Source organism: Lepidothrix coronata, unplaced genomic scaffold (assembly GCF_001604755.1).
Source record: "Lepidothrix coronata isolate B3197 unplaced genomic scaffold, Lepidothrix_coronata-1.0 Scaffold29, whole genome shotgun sequence".
NCBI classification, from domain to species: domain Eukaryota; kingdom Metazoa; phylum Chordata; class Aves; order Passeriformes; family Pipridae; genus Lepidothrix; species Lepidothrix coronata.
This window is the reverse complement of record NW_016690209.1, coordinates 2,018,305-2,041,490: the sequence shown is the minus strand read 5'-3', so window position 1 is coordinate 2,041,490 and position 23,186 is coordinate 2,018,305. Positions and strand designations below refer to the sequence as shown.

Sequence of the window (23,186 nt, the reverse complement as noted above, 5' to 3'; positions counted from 1 at the left end):
TTTTGCAAATCTTAATATTATGCCAGTGTAGTCAATACATACTAGAAAAATTATTTTCCGGTTTATATATTATTTATATATTGTTTTGAAAGATTGTGTCTTTCATTTGGAGAAAGATATTCCTCTCCCTTTGCAAGGCCAGTCTTTCCCTAAAGGCTTCATGCATTGACTGTGACTGCAGAAGCCTTTGGACTACATCCCATATTTCCACTGCTTGCTGATTGAGCAACTGCATCTGACAGAGCTTTCCTGTCTTTTCTAGCTGTTCTGAAAAATCTCATACCCAAATGGGTTGCAGGTATTTGGGCTACATAGTGGAAACAAATCTCAACAGCCAGAGGAACCAGATGTATCAAATGCTTGTGATCACATGCAAACATGATAATGTTGGTGATTTAGGGAATCAGCTGTGAACCACATCCCATTTTTCTAAAATATGTATTTCTCTGTGTGTCAGTGGGGAATTGTTACCTTCCCCACTGAATCCTAGTACTACAAACACACAGGCTTTAAGCCGGATTTATGTAGAAGCTAGCATGCAATATAAGTAGAATTTTACATTACTCTTCGCTCTCTTTTTTCCCTCTCAGGATTTTCCTTAAGGAGATAGAAAATTGTATTGAAAACCCTGAGCTTCTTGCCCGATGCTTTTTAAAAAGAGTAAGTACATCCTTTTGCATGTTTGTATCTATGGTCTTATCCTACAGGACTTACAGATTTACTCCTGTTCTTTCCCTCCAATTGCTTTTGTGAATGAGGGCAACTCCCATAAACAGATATTCCCAAATTAAGCCACAGTTAACAAGGACATATTCTGAAATCTAACCCTTTACCTGGTTTACTGACAGGAAGAGAGCTTTTACTAGTGTTTTACCAAGTAATTTAAATCCCCTTTAAAAGAAAAAAACAAACAACAAACCAACAAATAACAGTGATCCAAATGTTTAACGTGCTTTTCATATCAGAAAAATCTATACCAGCAGTCTACTGTAACCCTGACAACAACCTGCAGTAAAAAAGCACAGCACAGTATCACAGAGGATTATTCTGAGTGCAGACAATACATCCTGTTCCTGCCTTATCTTATCCTTCTTTTCTCTGCACAATTCAGGACTTACTCCCCTAGACCTGGCCCAGCAGAGTCTGCTGCCATCCTCGCATGGACCCCACCAGCTCCGTAAGACTCTGTGAGGTTGATTCCCTTACTTGTTCACATAATTCAACAAGTGGGATTCTCCTCACTTGTATGAAGTGGTGGGGGTCAGCTGTTTGCTTAAAAGTAAAGAGAGCTCATTTCTGAGAAAGCCTCAAGCCATCAGGCAGTGGTGGCTTTGGTCAGGTCCGTGTGTGTTCGCTTCCTGTGGCTCTCAGTGCCCAAGTTCTACAGCTTTTCCCCGAGAGTTCCCAGTCATGTCCCTCCTCCACCACCACCCCCCCTCAGCCTGACTGTTAGTTCTGTTTCCTGCAACACAACCAAAGGTGCTTGTTTATATGGCACTCATTCAGGGGCCCTACTAATGAGAAAAAAAATATCTTTTGTTGGATTGCTACTGTTTTCAGAGTCTGACAAAACTGCTTGAATAAGACTCTGTGTTTTGCATAGGAAATGGAAGAGGCATGAGAACTGGGAAAATCTGTCCACTGTAGTCAAAGGTACCTCCTGCCTCTCCCATATACATCTAGTATTTGCTGCTTTTCCAGGGTACACATTAAATACACACAGATTTGCATGTACCAGTCAGAGATATTGAGCACTCCCACATCACTAAGATTTGATGGGAATTATGAACATGTGATACTTGCAAAGGGTATGCCCCCAATTTACAAACAGGTCAGACTGAAGAGAGTCATAGGAGTGTAAACATGATTATATGTCCACTGAATTATTTTCTGTTTAACAGCGAAGCATTTAGGGCTTGAGTAAATGACACTACTAAGGAATGTGTTGTTATCCTAAGATTCAGATGCTGAGCAGGAAAATATTGTGGTGAAATCATTATGCAAAAGAGGATAAGTGGTCTTTGAAGAATGCAGACCTTTGAAATCCAAGAAGCCTAAAATAGTCCATGCGCTGCAAATATCCCTGGATTTACAGCTAAAGAAAAATTCTTGATATAGAATTGATACTATAATTCTGCAGAAAGTTCAAATTCCATATTTAAATATTGTAGCTTATGTCTCTGTGAAAACAGCGATGAGCCCAGTTCTCCTCACTATTCTACAAAAATGAAAGCAGCACTAAAGCTGTGGTTCAGGTTGGTTGAAGTGAAAGAAAACCAGTCTGTCATCTTTGCTCATCAGTTTCTGTGGCCTAGTCAAACCACACTAAGTCCATCAAATAAGAGGTTAAATCATGCATTTGCTTTCTCCCTATTTCAAATTTCACACTAAGAAAGCACAAGCTTCTCTCTTGAGATGTCTCTGCTCACACAGTAGCACCTTTGATTCAAGAACTTGCCCTTATGTTCTGTTTTTAGAAGAAGCCACATAAAGTCCAGAAATGTGTTGTTTCTGTTGGACTGCCTTTAGGAGGCACAAACAAAAGTCTATTTGTGTGTTTGTGTTCCCCATGATTTGGCAGCTTTTTATGCCTTCCTGCTGAGCAGTGGCTTCTGGCTGCCCCATAAATTATGCCTGTGCTTGCTATGACAGGGGGAAACAGAAGCAGCTGCTGTTCCAGGTGATGCCGGAGTTCTGTGAGGAAACTCACATTGTCGCAGATTCTCTTCTCTATTTCTCCTTCTTTGTATGGGTGTGGCCATCCTGCCACAACATCGTGGTGGGCTTGTGATTAGAAATAAACAGGTTTTTTAGACTCATACTTGAAGAGCTCTACCCTGTCTGATCATACTGGGCTTTTTCAGCCCTGATTCTAGAGTTTCCTGAAAGCATCCTGAGAGCTGCAGTGAGACACTCTGGTGCCAGAGTCCCTCCACCCCCTGCCAGTTGTTCCTCTGCCATGTCCCTACACACTCTCCCACCTCCACCAGTGCCACCAGATCAGCTGTTACCCTGAATGTGAACTCTTCTTCTCACGTGATGGCAGAAAGGCTGTGGACTCATAGCCTATTTCTCCTCTCTGGTCTCTCTCCTGGAACATGGTAGAATCAGGTAAAAGATGAGCCAGAAATGCCCTTCTTGTCCTCCCTCCCACTTTGCCTGACCTTGTTTAGGGCATGATTTTCATATGAACTAAATTGCAAGTGAGCCAGCTCAGCTTTGCCGACATGGCAGCTATTATACCATCACCAAAATGCTTGATTTATTTAAAGCTCTGTGTGGTCAAGGATTATGCAGCTGTTTAAAGAGGGAGGGATGTGCACTGAATAACCTTGCAGGATGGGTCTCCTAGTGCTTTATCAGCAACAGGGGGGCAGTCTGGGCTGATCTGCTATACAAAGGACTGGGAAGAAGGAAAGCTTACCAAACCAAGGCAGGAATGCCCAGCATGAAACCAAAGGTTTGTCAGGCTGCTTACCAACATGTGCCAGGTGATGTGTCTGGCAGGAGTGATTCACTGTGGGTCACCACTGTTTACTTATTCATATTGCTAACCTTAAAAAAGGGAATAATTTAGTAGGAGCTGGCAGTTAGGGCATTTGGTGATTCAGGGTGAAAGAAGCATTTAGAAAAGGAATCTATCTGTGAAAGGACAGTAGCAGCTCACCAGAAACCTGTGAGTTGGATTCAAAGGGCTAAATTCTGCTCTGAAGCAAAAATTATTCATAAATTAGCAGTCAAAAGATAATTGGAACTGTGCATATATGCCATAAGCATTGGAGCTTACAGAGATCTCAAGGTGCAAATCAGTGTGGAAAGGAAAAGCATTACAGGGGAGATGAGCATGGTGTAAAAATACCAGCAAGAAGTCAGAACCTTTGGATTTGAAAATAGATATGAGCTGAACATGTAAGAGTGGGATTTGAATAATGAGGCAATTAATTATTTCTTGGCATTTTAGAGTCTGATCCTAGTAATTTCATCAGGAATTTCCTATTCCTAACAGTATTGCAAAACTTAAAGCTGTATTTAAAGATGTAAGTATGTAGGTAGGTGTCAGTGATTTAGGTAGGAGTAGACTGCATTGGCATAGGTTGGTTCCACTATGGCAAATTACTGGTAAATTGTTGGTTATTGTACCTTTTCTTTAAATTGAAATTGGTTATTTTCTCTTACTCCTAATAGTGCTCTTGACTGTTGCTGTCTCTGTTCTTCTTGCCCAGTCCAGTTAGATTTCTGTGGGCCATGAAGAGATTGTAATACTTGATTATGCTTTATTCCTACTTTTAGTTTTGTGGGTTTGACCCCCTGCTAACTTCCCTCCAAGACAACATGTACAAACCATTCTATTTTTGTGAAGAAAACACTGCACCTCTTTTGAAACTGGACCATTAGTCCTCTATTTAGTTGCAACAGAGCTTTTTGTATTGTGTAATCCTTAACACAGCTCGGTGTTCCGTGGCACAACTTTGCTCACAGCTGATTCCTCAGGGTGATGTCAGTATGGGTCTGTAGAGGAAGACAGCAGCAACACTGATTTCTTCTAGTAACTCTATACAAAAGGAAAAGCTTTCCCTGCAGCAGGAGTGTATAGGAACTGTCTAGTGGACTGAAAGCACAGAGACAAGAGCCAGGAATTCCCAAGATTGATTTTTGGTGCTTTCTTTGATTCACTGAGGTCACATCCCCCAGGGTAGGTGCAAATGAAGATGGGGAGCTCCCAGCACAGCCAACCCTGCTCCATGGCCCTGTGGCTTCTGGGCTTCCTGGGTGCATAGCCAGTGAGCCCTGAACCTGCCAGAGGAACACCCATCTCTGCATCCACCCATACAGCCCAGGGAGCTTAAAATATCCCCCTCTGAGCTTTTATGGAGATTGCCTTTGTTTTCACTGAACTCAATGAGATTTTTGCTGTGGACCTCAGTGTAGTCAAAGCTAAACAGAGGTGAAGTGAATCCACCCACTATCAATTTGGATAAGACAGGGTTAAGTATATCCCCCTGCCTGGCCTGGGACACCAACAAGACAAACTTCCTACTTTTTTATTCATCCGTATATTTTTGAGAGCCAGCACTATTTTCAGGGTGTGCTGAACAGGTAATCCTTAGCTATGTGGTGAGCACTGTTAACAATTACAGTCTGTGCCAGTATTGTTAATAAAATTTACATTTCTAATGTGTCTTTTTATTTGTTTTCAAACCATCTATTTCCCTCTCAGAAAGATTATGCAATTAGATTGTGTGTCTTCCAGTCTGCAGTCTCCTTGCTTTGTGTTAAGAGTGAGGAAAAAAAAATAAATCTTACTTTCAGATGTATTTAACTTAATCAGGAGTAAAAAGTAACTTTGGTAGTTTTGGTATGTTTTTACATACAGACTTATCTCCATGTATTAATTATTTCATGTCTTGGGATGGAAGGTAAGAAAAAGTGTGATTCAGTGTAGATGCTCTATGGATTCTTTTTTCTTACCTTACCTAAACTCTCCTTTTCTTGCAGAAAGAGGACCTCCAAATATATGAAAAGTACTGTCAGAACAAACCAAGATCTGAAGCTCTCTGGAGACAGTGTGGAGACAGCATCTTTTTTCAGGTGGAATTTCATTGCAGGCTAGCAGTGCAAGACTCATAAAGCTCGTTTTCCTTCTGTATCTCTTCTTTCTTTAGAAAGCTTAGAGCAATACACAGAGTTTTCTGCATGCTTCTTGTACTGAGGGCAGGTGCTCAGAGTGTGTCAAGGTGCTCTGTACAGGAGACTGGGCACCTAGAGTAGATTTCCTGCTCAGGAGCCTGACTGCAGGCTATACCCAAACCAAACAAGTGCTGGCTTCTTTGCAAACGCCAGCTGATTGCAATCTCAGCCGCAAGGAATGCCAGATTTCGACACTAAGTCGAACCTTAACATTAGCTCTTGTTTAGATGTATTTTCACTGTGGCATAAATAACCTGGAAACTCCTATGCAGATTGAACAAATTTTTCTCTCACTTAATTCACAGATATATAATCTCAGATTGTCAGATGATAATGATCTTGGTGTTTTACCTGTGTTTCAAGAAACAATTGTGTTTTTCTACCCTGTTATTTCTTACAGGAATGTCAGCGTAAATTGGATCATAAACTCTCACTAGATGCTTATCTCTTAAAGCCAGTCCAGAGAATCACCAAGTATCAGTTGCTGTTAAAGGTAAGTTCTCCACGGCAGTGCAAAGATTTCCAATGCATAGCATTTTACTTAAAGAGTTGCAAATCAGTCAGGACTACTTGGAAATAAATCCTCACTCAATTCTTCAGCAAATACTTTGCAATGTTCAGTTGTAAAATAGTAGAAAACAGAAAAAGAAGGGACTTGCATTTTAGAATAGGAACTGCTATTTCTTAGCAGTACTTACATACTAAGCAATAGAAGTATACTATTATATGTATAGCTTTCTCTATATAAAGATATTTTACACAGTAAGTATTTTATTGTCTTATTTATTGTTTTATTTATCTTTAAACAGAAATTGAAGTTGGCTTTTTTGGGTCAGTATATGGTCTTACAGTCTGAAAACAGGAACTGATGCCTTAAATCCTGTCTCTAACATCTGTCCCTGTTTAACAAAACTCTTTCAGCTCTCTGAACTGATATTTTCCCATGGTTGTGACTCAAACCTTTCAGAAGGAGCCACTCCCTTTTGCTGCTTCTTTTTAAAAGACCCAGCTAGGAACAAATTGTAACTTTTCCAGGAGATGAATATGTGAAATTCCCTCTTGATTTGGCTGGAACCCTGAGTGGTCCATGCTTGAAATTGTGGTCTGAACTGGGCAACAGGAAATATATAACTCAAAACAATGACTTTTTTTTTTTTTTTTAAGATGATGGCTTAAATTTCTGTCTTCATTTTCTCAGTTCTTAAAAATAATACTTATTGTCTTTCCTTATGAGAAGGTCATGAAGGTGAATTACATGCTGTTCTCAAGCTGCTGGGATTAATGTAGTGTTGTGCACTGTCAGGAAATTTAGCACTGAAATTTGCAATGAAGATTTTAGGCTGCCATTTAACTTGCTAGCAGCTACCATGGCACTGCTCAAATTGTGCCAGTGCAAGTTGTGAGGACCTGGCTGGCCCTTCTTGTGCAGTATTTCTCCGAGCTGTTTATTGACTTTATGCAAAACTATAGAATCCAAATATTGAAGGGGGATATTGACATGGATAAAACTTCATGGATTCCAGCAGATTTACATCAACATACTCCAGAAATAAATTTGCCTCTATTTCTTGAAACTAATCTGCGAGAATGGCAAAAGTGTCAAGGTCTCCAGAAAAGCAAGAATAAACCAGTTTCTGCTTTTAGTTTGAAATATGACTGTAAATAAAACCAAGATTAGATCAAGGAGTAAAATTCTCAGGCAAAACAGGTCACAGCCATTGGGGTTTGAAGCTGGTCAGACCAGTTTCATACTTAGCAACAACACATTGGCATGGGCATTTACCTTGTCAGGGATTATGAGATGCACTCTTTTCCTGGTAGCAGGAGCACTTAAACATGTAGAAAAATTGAAGTCAGTGAAAAATTGATAACAAAGAAGTGCTTAAGAAGCTGTGTACCTTGAGTGGTGGGCAGACTAGATTTAAATTTTGGGTCACAATTATTGCAACCCTCTATTTTCAACCAGTTTAGCTAATATGCTCATGCTGATGAAAGCAGCATGCTCACTGTACAAGGAGCAGAGATCCATCCTCATCCTAGAAAGTGTGCAACAGGTACTATAGGAATGAATCCTGCTTTTACCTTCTAGTGTCTGGTTACCCAAGCACTTGAGGAGAGGCTGCTGCTGTTTGGGGTTTGCAGGAACTACCTTCTTGGGGCCCCATTTTAGGGTAACACAAGTGCATCAGCATTTGGATTAAATTATTTCCAAACTCAAAATGTGGAATGTAGAACCTGCCAAATTCAGATTAGAAATTAATTTATATTTTTAACAGTGGTAAGTACCTTGTGGAACTAGTTGCAAAGGAAAATGGAAAATTCTCCAGCATCTGAAATAATTATATTAAGTTTGTTTTCTAGCAGATGTGAAGAAAAAAACCCTGGAAGTAAAACCCTCTGACATGCAAGAAGTTCATTGTAAATATGTCAGAATGGTCCCATCTCATCTTAAATGAACACTTGAAAATGGCCAAAAAGTCAAAATGTGTGTCCTCAATGACAATCCTGGTGAATGTCCTGTTTGGTTTTGTTTGGGGTTTTTTACTCCCTTTTTGTTTTCCCAGAGCTCTGCTACTTTGTCTATACAGCACAAATTTCAGGGAGGATTGTTTTATGGTGTCTTCTGGTACAAGAAGTTCTCAAGTAGTTTCCATATCTCTTTTTAATCAGGAAATGCTGAAGTGCAGCAAGAATTCAGAGGGTACTGCTGAATTGGAAGAAGCCCTGGCCACGATGCTTGATATCATCAAATCAGTAAATGATTCCATGCACCAGATAGCAATCACAGGATATGAGGTACTATTTGCTGTTGCTCCTACTCTGGTCTTGAGTAATCCAATGCTCCTCCCACCACTGACTATGCTCTGCCTTTGGCTGGTACACTTTACAGGAGCCTGTGCCACATTCCTGAAGGATGCCACTCAGTGGCATGTTGTGATTGCCAAAAATACTTGTCAGCACACCTGTCATGTGGAGGTGGGGTGTAAGCGTGGGGAGGTAGTGGGACAAATGTGAGACTTCTGCGTAATTGCACCCAAAACTCATTTGTAGGTGAGAGGTGCAAGTGTGACAGACATAACTTAACAAATTTGCTGAAACTTTGTGACCTCTGTGCAGCTTGACAGTTTTCAAGTCTTTTGCACTGAGGGAAGAAAATTTATCTTCCACTTAAAGTGGATAATAGAATCCATCCCAGTCACTGGCAAGCTTGTTATCTGAAATATGAAATAACAACCACAGTACAAATCAAAGGGAACAAATATCTCTCTCTCTCTCTCTCTCTCTCTGTCTTTCTGCTGATGCTCCATTGAAGTCATATGATTTTCAAGAACTAGTGTTGCCTACATAAAATGAGCCCTTAAGTGAGAAGTGGAAGTGATTGACACATAAAGGAGAAACATGCTTGGCAAAACGAGGCCTGAGGGTCATGTGGTTGCCCATTTTGAAATAGCTGCAGGGTGAAAATGTCAAGAAAGAAATAATATAGTGAGAAACTGGGTTCAAAGAATTATTACATCAGAGGAACAGTTTAGTCTGGACACCAGGAAAACTATTTTGTGCAGAATGCAACTTCCTGAGAAGGTGCTGGGGTCTACAGAGACTATGTGTGGGTGGGAAGTTATTCTGTTTTTCAGGATGGGAGTGGCTTCAGTTTTGATTTCTATAGTTCTCTTTCATGCAAGTGCATCTGGTAGCTGAGGAACCCATGCTCCTGTCAGCATTAGTTTATAAATAAATTTAACTGCTTACTCAGCGGCATGTCAGAGATCCACTGCTGCACAGAGCTGGAGATGCTCCTGTGGACTGTGCATTACATTTGAACTGAGAATGTGAGTTCTTCCTCCAGTAGCTGTACTGGTTGAAGGTGAAGCAGTGGCCACCTCATTATACTGGTAAACACAGACTAGATGTGGTGCCCATGGATCAGAGAAACATCACAGATCATAAGCATAACCTTAGATCCCCCAAACCTGACAAATTTAAATAAAGCATATGTTTACCTCATTCTGGTTATGGCTAAGTCTAAGTGTCTCACAGATTCATTTTAGAAAAACTCTTTAAAGCCTGGATATTATTATTGCAGACTTGAACGAGTCAACATGGGCGTGGGAGGCTCATGGGTACAGGACACAGTTTCCACTGTTTCTTATTCATTCCCAAAGAGAAGGGTAGCTTTCCTCCCATGTTTCCCAGTTTAAATGTATGAAGTTACAGCAATTTCACAAAAAAATTTGGTTTTAAACTGCTCCGTAAGGGATGGGCAGAAGAGCTTCCCCAAGAAAGGTATCATATTATCCTAAACAGAGGGGTTCTAGCCAGTTTGCTGTCCACATAAATGTTGAGTTCATCTTTTTGCCTATTCCTTGCTTTCAAATCTCAGAGTAGTTTTGTACTCAGGAATTCAACAGAGCATTCCTGTTCCTTTTAAACTTTTACTTTTGAATTTTCCAGCCTTCCATGAAATGCCAGATAGTAGCTCCTAGGACTAGATTTTTGCTTCTGGTTTCTTAGCTGAACTGAAAAAGCATTGCAAAGGGGGACATAGCTGCTGTTTAGCCCAATGCTGACAGCATTCCTGAGATGGTTTGTTACATGATTATTCAATGGGGTGAAAGTGTCAAAGAGGATGCACCCAATAATTATTTCTTCTCCCTGTTCCACCTGTCCCAGGTGCTCAGCTGTGGTGCCAAATAAACACCTCCCATAGCTGATGAAACCACACCCCATCTTGTGGAGTCTTTCCCACACAGCCATGATAGAAATACTTGGCTAGAACACCTTTCAGGGAGGGATATTATGCCAGCAGGAAAGCAGGTTTTGTGGCAGCTGATAAATGCTCCTAATTGCATAGGATATTCTGCTTCTTGGACTTGTGCACATGCAGACTTGAGGAGCTGAACTGTTGTGTAAGAAGTTTCTAACACGTAAGTCTGGGGTTGGTTTGGTGGTTTCTGGGTTTTATTTGTTTGATTTTTGTTTGTTTGGTTTTTGTTTGTTTGTTTTTTAATTTTTATTTTTAGTCAAAGCCACAAAAAAAAAGTAGAATAAAGCTTGGAGAGCAGAAGTTTTACAGGTGTTTGCTGTTATTATCCCAACATTGGTATATAATCTGGCCTGCATAGTTTGTCCATGAGTTATCATGGGAGATACATCTGAGTTATCATATTTATCTCTCATATTTCATAAACATGAGATACAGTGTATTGTTCTTAGAGAGGATAATTATGTTTGAGATAGTGATCAAATCCTTCACTTTAAATTAACTTCCTTTAGGACAAAATATTGCTGCCCACTAGAAGAAATTACCAGAAACAGCATCCTCCTCTCCATTTGCTGCCCACACTAAAGAGAGAGTCCAAGGCTTGTGGGCCAATATTCAAAGGCTGCCACCCCTGTCCATCCTCTTTCTCTCTGCAGTGGCAGCCTCCCACTTCACTTGCTGTATCCCAATCCCAGATACAAGACTGGAGACAGATCTATCGCAAGAGTTACACTGAGCTGGATCTCAGTGCTGTACTAAACAGTGCCTGGGGTGACAGCAGCTCTCACCATTGTCAGAACTGTGTAGAAAATATGCTTGTTTGTTTTTTTAATTTAGCTTTACATACCAATATGCTTTTCACAGGCTTGCAGTTTATACCTGCCTGCATGTATAAATACAAACATCCACAGTCCTGTATGCACAAATAAAAGATCCAACTCTATATATTAGAGATGGGAGACTCTTATTAAAATCATTGAAGTTCTTTGAATAGTTTGGAGAGTCTAATAATACCCTGATATAGACTGGAAAAGTACCTAGTTAAGACCTGGTTTTGCAGCGGGATCTATGGTAGAGGAGGGGGAGTGAGAGAGAGAACAGGTTGCAATCCATAGTTTAAGAAATTGGACATTCCTGCTTGGAGCCAACATCTTTACCTTATAGTCAACAGAACATACAGATGTTGAAAATAAGTGCTTCAATAATGCACTGGGCTTATTCTCTCAACTTATTATACAAAGCATTCCTAGGAAAAACTTGCTGGTAGGATAATGATGTTTATCATTACTTGTTGAAGCCCATTACCATAAATGTGTTGCCATATCCTTTATCCACACTTTACTACACTCTTAACACTGAACTGTGCTGGTGGCATCGGAGCTACATATTTGTTGATTAATATCAGTTGAGGTATTTACCCATCAGTGGTCCTCAGACAATTTAGAAAGGTCTTGTTACTGCTTAGTTTCACTCTCCCTCAGGTACTTTTATAGCTCCTTGGTGCATTTACTCCCTCTTTGCCCAAGGCTGTGCAGGGTTGCATAGTTTGCAGATAGCGAGCCAGGAAACTATTGACAAAGCTTATAAAAACTATTTTGCAATAGGAGGGAATCACACACCTCCATACCTCTGGGCACCAATCTGTGACTTCAGGCATCTAAGCTCTTTCAAGGTTTTGCCCATGGATGGAAGAAGCTCCAGAAACTGAAACTAGATCTTCCAGAGCCAGGGCCTTTGCTTGAGCATCTGGACTGCACTAGGCCTTCATACTGCCTTGGAGTCAGGAGTCTTGAAACCCTTTTTTTGTCAGAAGTCTCCTCTGAGGTCACCAAAGGGGACAGCCTGTCCTGAGACAGACCTTAGATGCTAACTATGAATGGGGAGACAAACTGAGAATTATGGACATGGAAACCAGTGGGTTAATGGTTATATGAAGAAACCACACAGGTTTAGCAAGGGGACATGTGCACTCTCCAGCACAAAGGATGCCCAGGCACATGCCTCTGCCTGGAAGCCTAAACACCATTAGAGGAATGAATTGTGCCTGGGATTACCCTATTGGAACGTGAGGTACCCTCTCTTGGTTTCTAGGGCGATGTCAGTGAGCTTGGCAAGCTGTTGATGCAGGGTTCCTTCAACGTGTGGACCGACCACAAGAAGGGGCACAACAAGGTGAAGGACTTGGCTAGATTCAAACCAATGCAGAGACACCTCTTCCTCTATACAAAGATGCTACTTTTCTGCAAGAAACGGGAGGAGAACACAGATGGCCACGAGAAGACAGCTTCGTACAGCTTTAAAAATTCATTAAAGGTAATAAATGCAGTAATGGTGGGGGAGATAAATAAGTCTGGTGTTCTCACAAGACAAGGATGTTTCCATGTGGAGTTTAAGCAGGTGCATATATCTGGGGCTGTCTCACACCTCTAAGTAAGTTCCCATTTAGTTTTGGTCTGGAGACAGACCAATCCATATGTCCTGCAACCCCAGACATGAACCTTGTTTTTTGCAACTAGATACAAATGGGCATCTTGTGTATTCTTGCCCACCATCCCATAAAGAGAAGCAAGACTGAATGGACCTGCATCTCTGGTTGTTCTGCCTGTGGGTATCCTCTAAGTGTAATTCTACTGCAGGTTTTACTATTGAGATCAGTTGAGCAGGTCTATTCTGTGACAGTAATAGCTACAGATGAATCAGTGCAGTAGAAGTGCCCTTTTATTTGCAAGAGTGGCATTTCCAGATATGAGTCAGGACATTTTATGCTGGGATTCACAAGTAGGCCAATTTTCCCTTTAAGCACATTGGTGTGACACTTGTGACTTTGGCCAACTGATATGGATCATGAAGTGTAATGCTGCAAACTTACTACACGATAACCAGACAGGAATTGTAATAGAACCTGGTTCAAGAGTTGAACCAATTCATATAAACATTTGTAGTTTCTTTCTGTGGAGAGAGAAGGAATGGTGGCATAACACTGTCTAAATCTTCAAAGAAATGCTGAGGTAAATCAAGAACAAGAAGGATGAATGAATACAGGAAGAAGATGGGAAGTAAAGTAGCAACTGAACTTCAAAATTGTGGCAAAGAATATTTCATTTAAGAAATCTAGAATTATTTCCTTCAGGTTTTTTGTGTTTGGATTTGCAGTTCAGTCATTAAATCTCACAAAGCCCTGTTACATCCCTCCTCCTCTCCCACCTTAACAGGTCAGTGATGACAAAGGAAAATTCAGTCTTCCCAAAACTGAAAATTTTTCTAGGTGGACAAGAGCCAGGATAGTATTGAAAACTGACCCACAGATGAAGCAATGAAAGAAAAGAGGATAAACTCATGAACAGACATTAGCTTGGGTTACTTTTGAACACTCTTTCCCCTCAATCAAAAAGATGAACAACAAATTAGATATTGAGAAATAACATGTTCTGACTTTTAATGACTCACTAAAGTGTATAAGTGAATGCAGCCTTTTCAAAATGCTTCTCAGAGGATTGAGTTTAAAGACTATTGAAATTTTCCAGATTTCAGCTTCTTCTTTTTTGTTTTGAAACAGATGAGCACTGTGGGCATTACAGAAAATGTGAAAGGGGATAACAAGAAGTTTGAGATCTGGTATAATGGCAGAGAAGAGGTCTATATCATTCAGGTAATGACAATATTTTTTTTTCCCAAGGACTATATACTTCCTTTCAATTGAATTGTTTTTAAGAATGTTTACTGTCCTGTACACTCCAGAAACAATAGCCATTGAAAGCTTCATTGTTGTGTGGGCATTGAGATTGCCAATTTATTGTTGTGGAAATGGTCATGATTTTGGCTAAAAGAGGAAATAGAGTAGTGGGAAATCTCTTGGAATGCTAGACAGAAAAGCATAGACAGGACCTTAAATTCATTGTAACTCTTCCATCTCAAAGAGCATCCTCTGCTTTGCTCAAAGCTGGCCCCAGTGTTCCAATCCTTGGGAAAATTGAGAGCAAACATAGGTCAGGGCAGCACAATGATTGGCAGCACATTTTAACTGGATCTGCTTTGCCTTGTCCTCTTGTGTTCTCAGGCATCTTCCGTTGAGCTGAAAAACACCTGGATTTCAGAGATTCGCAAAGTCCTGACAGGACAACTGGAAGCGTGTAGAGGTAGGACACACAGAGCAGGATCTGGTAATGTTGCCTTCCTTCTGGAGCTGTGTGTGACAACACTGAGCTGGGACGAGTCACAGGGCTGACCTGTACCACCAGTGAAACGGGCAAGAACAGATCTCCAGTGTGAGGACCAGTTGGGTGGTTGCAGCATTGCTGGGATTTAAACCCTTGTCCTGGTCAAAGAAAATTTCTTGGAACTTTAGAAGTGGCATTGATAATTATTCCATTCACAGTTAGTCCAAGGGACATGCTTTTCCTCTGTTCTCCCTCTCAAGCTACAACTCTAGGAACATCATTTACACCAGCATGTGAGGAGTTGGAGTCCCAGTCTTCACTTTGTGCCTGCTCACAAGACCTGGCACAAAAGATCTTTGTCCATGTCCATGACTGAACATAGCAACTGTTCCTCTCCATCTTACTGTTTTCTTTACTTTGTTTGTGCTTGAAGGTTTTTATTTTCTATCTACTCACCCACCTTATGTTTTAAATGTCAGTCAGTTATCCCATCTTTTTATCTTGGTGACCTCCCTGTAAAACAGGGTTGGTGACATTTCCCTCTCTCACAGAGATGTCACAACAAAGGTGGTTTTTGATGTGTTCAACACCATGAATGATCTAAGCCTCATAAGTACCTAAAGACACCCTTTTAATGTAAGATATTGAACCCCAGACAGAAAAATTCAGCTAGATTATTCCAGATAGTAAAAGAACATAGTCATGAAAGCTATTGGAGATACTATTTTATTTATTCTCTTAGACAAAAAAGCCTCACAGCTGTGCCTAATACAGGCTTTTCCTGTATTAGGAAAAGGCCCTGGCATTGCTTGTCATCTTGCTCTGTCATTTTCTGCTTCTGTCATACCTCTCTTTGCAAGGTCAGCAAAGCCTCTCCACCCACATCCTTCAAATTCCTAAGCAGAGTTTGTTCTAGGTGAAAACCTGTGCCTGTGCTTTAACTTTAGAAGTCACCTTTATTTTAATTGTCTGTTTCACAGAGACAGTGAGTTCTTGCAACCTCCTTCAGTGGAGGGAAACAACTATGTACATGAGCCTCAGCAATTCAATCCAACCCAACAAAATACTTACTTACAATGCTTATTTACTGAGGTTTTTTGTTACTGTTCTTGTCCTCATCCTTTCTCCTTTTTATTCTGAATTTCACTATGATCAGTTCAGCGTGAACTGCTGAGGACAGAACTCAAAATTCTTCTAAGCGCAGTTTCAGGACTTGATCTAGGGACTTTTTGATATAGTTTGTAATATTTACTCCTGAGGTATAAAAGCTGGTATTGCTTAGGCTACTGCAGTAGAGAGAAGAGAAAATGTACATGTTTAATAGGAAAAAGTGCTAATCCTCCATGTGTGTTTCTAGGCAAAGAAAATGAAGCTCACAGATGAGCATTTGTGAAATATTTGTAGCATAAAAGACCTATTAGCTAGAGTTACTATGCATTCTCCAGAGAAAAATACTCAGAAATCAAGACTGAAAGTTTTTTAAAGAATTTATGTTTTGATGTTCTCTATTGTTTTGTCTTAAGATCATAGAATTCTAGAATATTTCTGTCTTAAGATCATAAGATTATAGAATATTTCTGTCTTAAGATCATAGGATTCTAGAATATTTCTGCCTTAAGATCATAGGATTCTAGAATATTTCAGATTTCAAGGGACCTCAAGACATCACAGTCTAAGGTCCTGCTCAAAGTAGAGTCAGTTATTGGCCAAACCACATTACTCAAAACTTTATCCAGTCTGGTCTTAAGAACATCCAAGGATGACTTTCATCCTACTCTATGAGTAAAGTCAAGCTTCCCTTCATTGTGAATCCAGCAGAACAGCAGTCAGAGGGTATAACTTGTATCTCATACGCTGTTGCAGCTCTTCCCATTGCCTTTTTCCAAATGATCACATGAATCAAGGCCTTTATTACAATACTGATGTCAGGAAGCACATGCTTTGTCCTGTGGTTTTACACAGTTATTTCTAGTTCCAATGACTCATGAAAGAAGAGACTATAATCCAAGACTGGATATTTCTCCAACTGTGCATTGTAATGAGAGAAGGAAGAGGGATAGATTTGTTTGTCTGGCTGTTTTTAATGACTGTTGTTAGGAGTTGCACAGGCGGTTGGGATGTTGGAAGGAACCAGCTGAGATGAGTGAGTGAGTGAAGGGCAAAGAAGGTGGCCAAAGTATGTGATAAATAGTTTAACATATGGGTCATTTGTGTCCAACCCTCGGTGTATGTACAGCCCCATCACATATTGCAGTGAGCACGGAATGCCAATAAGGCTTTGGGTAACACTGTGGTCCATCAATCCCAAAGAATGTAGTTGTCTCTTGAAGGCAAAGGAATTACTGATGCAGCTTAAGGGATCTGTGCAAGGCTGTGGATCAGTTGCCAAAGTCAGGAATGGAGCTATTTCCAACTCCCCACCCAGAATGCACACTTCTCCCCCGCCAACAAAAGACTTCATTGAGTTTAATCTTTTGGTGCTGCCTCTCACCCCTTATCAGTTCTTCTTTCATTGAAAGGAGATTCATCTTCTTACACAGCAAAATAGCCTTGGGATCTCAGCAACCTGAGAGTTTGAAAGCAGCTCCTTCCATTGCTTCCTCACTTCTCAGAGTCTGACTCTCCTGGCCTTGAAATACAGGCTGACAGCATCTTTCTTATAATTTTTCTTCACTCAGAACTTACTGGACATAGGCACAAGTTGTTGCTACCTGACAGCTATGCAGAAAGAGTGAACAAGTGGCACCTAAACAACATTTTCTTATTTCTGTTTGTCAAGGATGCTGAGCAAAAGCATTCTGCAGAGGGATGGGGGTATATCCCACTACATGGCTGTGTGTGCAAAAGGACTGGTGTACATGCATTGCTAAATGCAGAAAAACCTGTGAGCCACAAAACCTGTATTCTGGGAAAAATGCCATTATATCCATTCTCTAGATCCATATAGTGCAATTAGCTAGGAAGAGGTACAGAGGAAAGAGAAGGAGGTAGAGCAATAAATCTCTTCTGCACTGAAAAAATATGAGTGGAAGAGGTGTTTGGGTGAGCTAAGGTTTCATTAAGATCATCATATGCCTTTTCTTCAAGTACAAGCATTCCATTTTGATTGCAGTGGCAGTCAAAATCTCTTCTCTCCTATTTCTCTCTCTTTCCCACCTTCTACATAAACACAGAAGCAATTTATACAATTTGGAGCAATTTCCTTTAATTTTTTCTTTACCAGAAGCAAGTCAACTGCACCAAAGAATCACTGAGAGTGTATACCATGCACCGATGGATTCCAATGCAAGCAGGTAACCACAGCTACCATGGCACATTCAGGGCCATGTTTTGTCTTGCCTTTGTGCTTTTGCAGTACAAAAATTCTGAGGGTTTTGTATTTAGCTTCCTGGGTATGAACTTACTTGGTTGTCTTCAAATTCTTTAAAGATAAATTCATAGTAAATACACATAAAGATTTTGCTCATGGGGGGACTAAAATCACAATTCTGCATTGATTAGCTCAAGTTTAGGCAAAATGTATTGGAACATTTCCAGATGTTAAATGGAGCTGTCAGCAAATTTTTGTAATGGCCCAATTGCTGGGCAAGTTTAATGTAAGTTGGCACAGGATATCGCTGTAACATTTTAGCAGGATCAACCAAACCAGGAGGTCCAAGGTAATACAGCCAGCCATTGAGGGCTGTACAACTCCATGCAAGAAATACTAAACACATGCAGTGCTAAATCCTGCACCGTATTTTCTCTAGGCTTGGTTACATTTGCTTTGTTTAAGATTTAAGGGTGGAAATCTTTCAGCAGAACCACCTTGGGGATAGGAGAAATTTATCCCAGTAAGATATGAAATGCAAGCACAAAAATGTTTCAAAATAATCCAGACATGTGTCCTTCTTATAAGGCTCCTAAAGTGAGATTTTTTCCAGAGCAGAAATTATAGAAAAAATATGTAAACAGCAAATTAATTAACTCCAGGAAGAAAGGCCGTGTGATTAGCTATTTGTCCTAGAATGGATTAAACCAAAGGAAAAATGAAGCACTTGTTGTCCTCACTCTGCCAACTGTGCCAGAGAAGGAGAGGTCAGATGCTCCTGCTCCAAATGCAAGCAGCCCCAGTTGTGAAAGGTGCTGTAGGTAAACCAGTGGCAGACAGTATTAGCTAGAGAGCAGACATTATCATCAGAGCTCTGCCAGTGGTTGGAGAATAATTAATCACTGAAATTTTATCTAACCAATAGACAACCTCTTCTGGGTTGCCTGTGTGTAACAGTGACTGTTGCTTATCGGGAATCGTCAAACCTGTGCTGTGACATTAATGAAATCTGTTTGCAGGATGCTCTCCCCTCCCCAGGCTGTATCTGTTCCATGACAAAGACTATCCCCTTTACTTGTTTATGTGCCACCACAACACTTGTGCTGTGACATTAATGAAATCTGTTTGCAGGATGCTCTCCCCTCCCCAGGCTGTATCTGTTCCATGACAAAGACTATCCCCTTTACTTGTTTATGTGCCACCACAACACTTGGGACTGCAATTCCATGAGATAAGGCAGGGCTGGTTTGACTCAGGATTGGAGCTGAGGTGTTGGCAAGAGGGACACTTAGAGCCAGTGCCTGTAATACAGGCAGTTATTGAATGTCCCTGAGTCCTGTTCAATCTATTTCAATTCTCTCTCTCTGTAAATTCTTCCCCAAAGTTTCACTGTTAAATCCTAAAATGAGATGCCCTGAGGTATCTATTGCTGCTGTATCTCTCTCAAGGCATGGTTGCTGCATTTCAGTGATAATGAAATCATCCCTTTGTATTGTTTTCTAATCTATTTAAACATATGAAACTTAAATATATTATTGTTCTAACTGCTTAACTATCTTCTTTGTTGGAAATGACTGATTCAGTCATACATCCATGTAAAAATATCCTCTGCACATAGATAAACACAAACACTTAGAGTTTGACTGCAGATGCTGTTTCAGAAAAGCTCGTGTGTTTTCTTGGTGACTTTCCCACAGCTGTAAATCTTTAACTCTGTCAGCTGCACATCTCATAGTTATCTCAGCCCAGCTGAGAAGGAACAGAGAAAAAAGAATAAGGAAATGTGAGTGTGCTTTGGATTTGTTCCCATATTTATTTTAAGCCCAATTTTGTACCTGACATTAGGCTGAAAAATCACATTTTGATTTAGTACAGGAGGTAAGAGAGACCTTGCTAAGGTTCCATCAGAAACAGATCAGAGGTTCAAATACAAAGCAATGAGTCCTGTGCCGCTTTATAGTTATGAAAGTTATTCACAGATCTCTAGTGTTCCAAATGTTTTAATGTTTGTAATGATATCTCAGGCTTTCCCTTACAGCAAAATAAACCCTATGAATGTTCAGTTTAACAGTTCATTGTTAATTGTAAGCAGCAGTGTAATTGCTGATACATGTTAATAACAAGCATTTTGGCAAAGAGGATTTCAAGTATGTAGATACAGTGAAACGTACGGAGCAATCTGTGAAAGATAACAGTCAAACACCCAAATTAAACCACCAGACATTTGCAAAATAATGAGGATAAGAAACATGAGAAAATCTTGCAGCTAGAATGTCCTACAAACCAAGGGTGGGAGGGTCCTTCCTGTTACAGACACAAGACCAGTACCTGTGCAAATCTGTCAAGGCGGATCCCCTGTGGTCTGTGGTTCAGCTGTAGTCAGGAATATCCCACTGGGATTCATGTGTCCAAAGAGAAGAAACAGAAGTTGGGGGAAGCCAGTGGAATTCACATGTTCCTCTATGCATGGTATGACCTCTTCATGACCATCCAGTATCCATTTCTCTCCTGGAGACAAATGCAAGCTACAAAGGATGGAAAAGTGGGATTTTCTTTCCTAAGCTGGTTTTCCCCCTCCTTCCTTCTAAATTGGTTGGATTTGCAAAAAGAGCTTGTGCAGACAACCAGCTTGTTTCTCCATTTTTCTCAACTCTCACAGAGCACATCCCATAGTGTGTGGTGCAGAGAGGAGGCAGGGGCTGGGATGACTTTTATCCGCTACAGATGCAGGCTTCTGTAGCACAGAATTTTAAAACCTGCTCTTTGTTCTGTAGGCTTTCATGTCTGAGGAGAAAAAGAATTCTTAGTGCTCAGTGCTCTGTTAGGCATTAACCAGGAATGTAATTATTTTTATATTTCTCTTGTCCCAAGGTATAGCAGGAAGTCATCAAGTATTTATGAAAACAAATCTGAGACATCAAACGTGGAAGCATCTAACAATAAAAACAGGAATTCCAGTCCCAGCGCCAAACAAAAGAGAGGTAGGAGTTCTGAGACAGAGCTTTTGCTTCCAAAGGGTAATATTTTTATAATTACACATATTTGTGGTGTTTGATGAGGATACTTTAAATGTATGTTGTTTAAACCCAACATCAAAAAGACAATGCTGCAAAGCTGAGCAACTGTACCATGAAACTTCCTGAACACCAAGAAGTGGTACTTGTTTAGGATTTTTAAGTCTGAATTTTGATGCATTACAGTGTTCTTTATGAAACTTGTGTTTTTTAAAAATAGAATTTGGGGGACAATAGTATATGTATTTTAACCTTCTGTATCCTGGTGAAATTGGTTTCTAGATACATTTAATTTTAAGACTGTCTGTGGACTTTGCTAAGTGATTTCCTTGCTGTATGTCTGAGGCTTTTTGCATCCTCTAACTATAGGTTCCCTCTGGTGTATAGAGAATACACCCACACACTGTCACAGAAAGTGCCTCCACTGTTTGAGGGCATAAGTACAATAGATATTCTGTACAGTGTAGGTTAAAATGAACTGAAGATGAGAAACTGAATCTCATCTGACAGTAGCAGGAACGGAAAATCTTTTGACAGCAGTTTCTCTTTCAGGCAGTATTTCTAAATGCTAGAGCAAAGAATTTTCTAATAATATAAAATGAAAATTGTGAGGTCTTAAGAGACTAATGCCCAAATGAGGCTTAAAGTAACAGCCCCTTCATAAATAGAGATAGTAAAAAAGAAAGTGGAATATATTCTCTTTGAAAAATAGGCTATTTGCCAAAAGATTTTTTCATTTCAATAAGTTTTCATGGTGAGAAATGAAGTTATGGATTCTTCAGTTAAAAATCCAATCTTAAAAATTTTTTTCAGTATATTTTTTTAAATATAAACTTTTTAGAAATTAGGAAAGTGGAAAAGTGGCTTTTCATTTGAAATTCATAAACCCCTTTAAAAAAAATTCCAGGAAAATGATTGATGTTTTTAACTGGTCCAGCTAAGCAAGAGTGTGGGAACTGGGATCACCCTACGTACTGATTGTCATTCTTCTGTCTTGGCTTTCCCATGACCAGCTCCTCAGGGCTCTGGCTTTGATCCCACTAGCTCAGCCCAGAGCCTCCTCATCCTCTGCTGGGTGGCTGCTCCTGCAGAGCTGGGCAGTGAGTCCCTTCTCGTTTTGGGATTCGGGTGTCCTGTGCATCCTGGGCTGCAAACCAGGCTGCACAGAGCCACCAGCAAAGAGCTCTCCAGCTTTAGATGTCCCACCAAAACTTGTGTCCCTGTGAGGCACCTCTGGCTGCTCCTCTGCAGGGGCTGAACTGAGTTTTCTACATATAAACCCGTGGTTGGTGTGGACCTGACTGGTGGAGTCACTGCCTTGAAGCCATATGGGAGCAAGTCCAGCAGGGCAGTTGGAGCAAGTTGCTCACGGCCATGTCCTGCTGGGCTCTGAATAGCTCCAAGGATGGTGACTCCACAAATGCCTTGGGGATGCTGTCCCAGGCTTTAACCACCTTCACAGTAAAAAAGTTTTTTTCACATTTTAGAATGGAATTTCCTGTATTTCAATTTGTGCCCATTGCCTCTCTCATCCTGTCACTGGGCTCCACTGAGAAGTGTCTGACTCTGTCTTCTTTGTTTGGTATGATCCGCCTTTTTCAGCCCCTTCTCCAGGCTGAAAAATCCTATTTCTCTCACTCTCTTGTCATGTCAGCTGCTACAATGCCTTAATCATGGCCTTTCACTGGATTTACTCAAATATCCATGTCTGTCTTGTCCTGGGGAGCCCAGGACAGGACAGCATTCCAAGTGTGTCTCTCTCGTGCTGCAAAGAGGGAAAGCATCACCTCCCTGGTCCTGCTGGCACAGCTCTCCTTAATGCAGCCCAGGATGCTGTTGGCCTTCTTTGCCACAAGTACACATTGCAGGCTTATGTTCAACCCACTGCCCACCAGGACCTGGTCCTCATTATGTTTGGAAATGGCTTCCAGGGTTATCTGGTATACTTGCAGAATAAAGGAAAAGGTTTGAAATAACTCAGGTTATTTCAAAGACAATGTGAATTTAGAGACCAGTGTATAGTGCTTTGCTGGTGCTGAAAGGCTGGGGGGACTTGTGAGATCCTTACGGGGTTCCTCAGTGCAGTGATGTAACTGCAGAGCTGAAGAACCAACATTGAAACCTGACCCCTGCAGACATGCACTGATGTGTTTACCATGGGACTCTGATAATGAAATGCTATGGATTTTTTTGCCCTAAGCAAACAGAAAGTAAGTGCATTTTATATACCAGTTTCTGGATTCTTTATAAGCTAC

At 40.6% G+C, this 23,186-nt stretch overlaps 1 protein-coding gene across 1 annotated transcript in view; it reads left to right on the top strand.

The window, feature by feature from the left end:
* LOC108495124 (guanine nucleotide exchange factor DBS-like) overlaps positions 1-23,186 on the top strand; it is a 61,248-nt gene that overhangs the window by 20,369 nt on the left and 17,693 nt on the right. Inside the window, exons 3-11 of the mRNA XM_017810446.1 lie at positions 591-660; positions 5,497-5,589; positions 6,089-6,181; positions 8,359-8,484; positions 12,542-12,763; positions 14,007-14,099; positions 14,508-14,586; positions 17,831-17,900; positions 20,789-20,898. Of these exons, the coding sequence (XP_017665935.1) occupies positions 591-660; positions 5,497-5,589; positions 6,089-6,181; positions 8,359-8,484; positions 12,542-12,763; positions 14,007-14,099; positions 14,508-14,586; positions 17,831-17,900; positions 20,789-20,898 (956 nt within the window). The remainder of the gene's footprint in view (positions 1-590; positions 661-5,496; positions 5,590-6,088; positions 6,182-8,358; positions 8,485-12,541; positions 12,764-14,006; positions 14,100-14,507; positions 14,587-17,830; positions 17,901-20,788; positions 20,899-23,186) is intronic.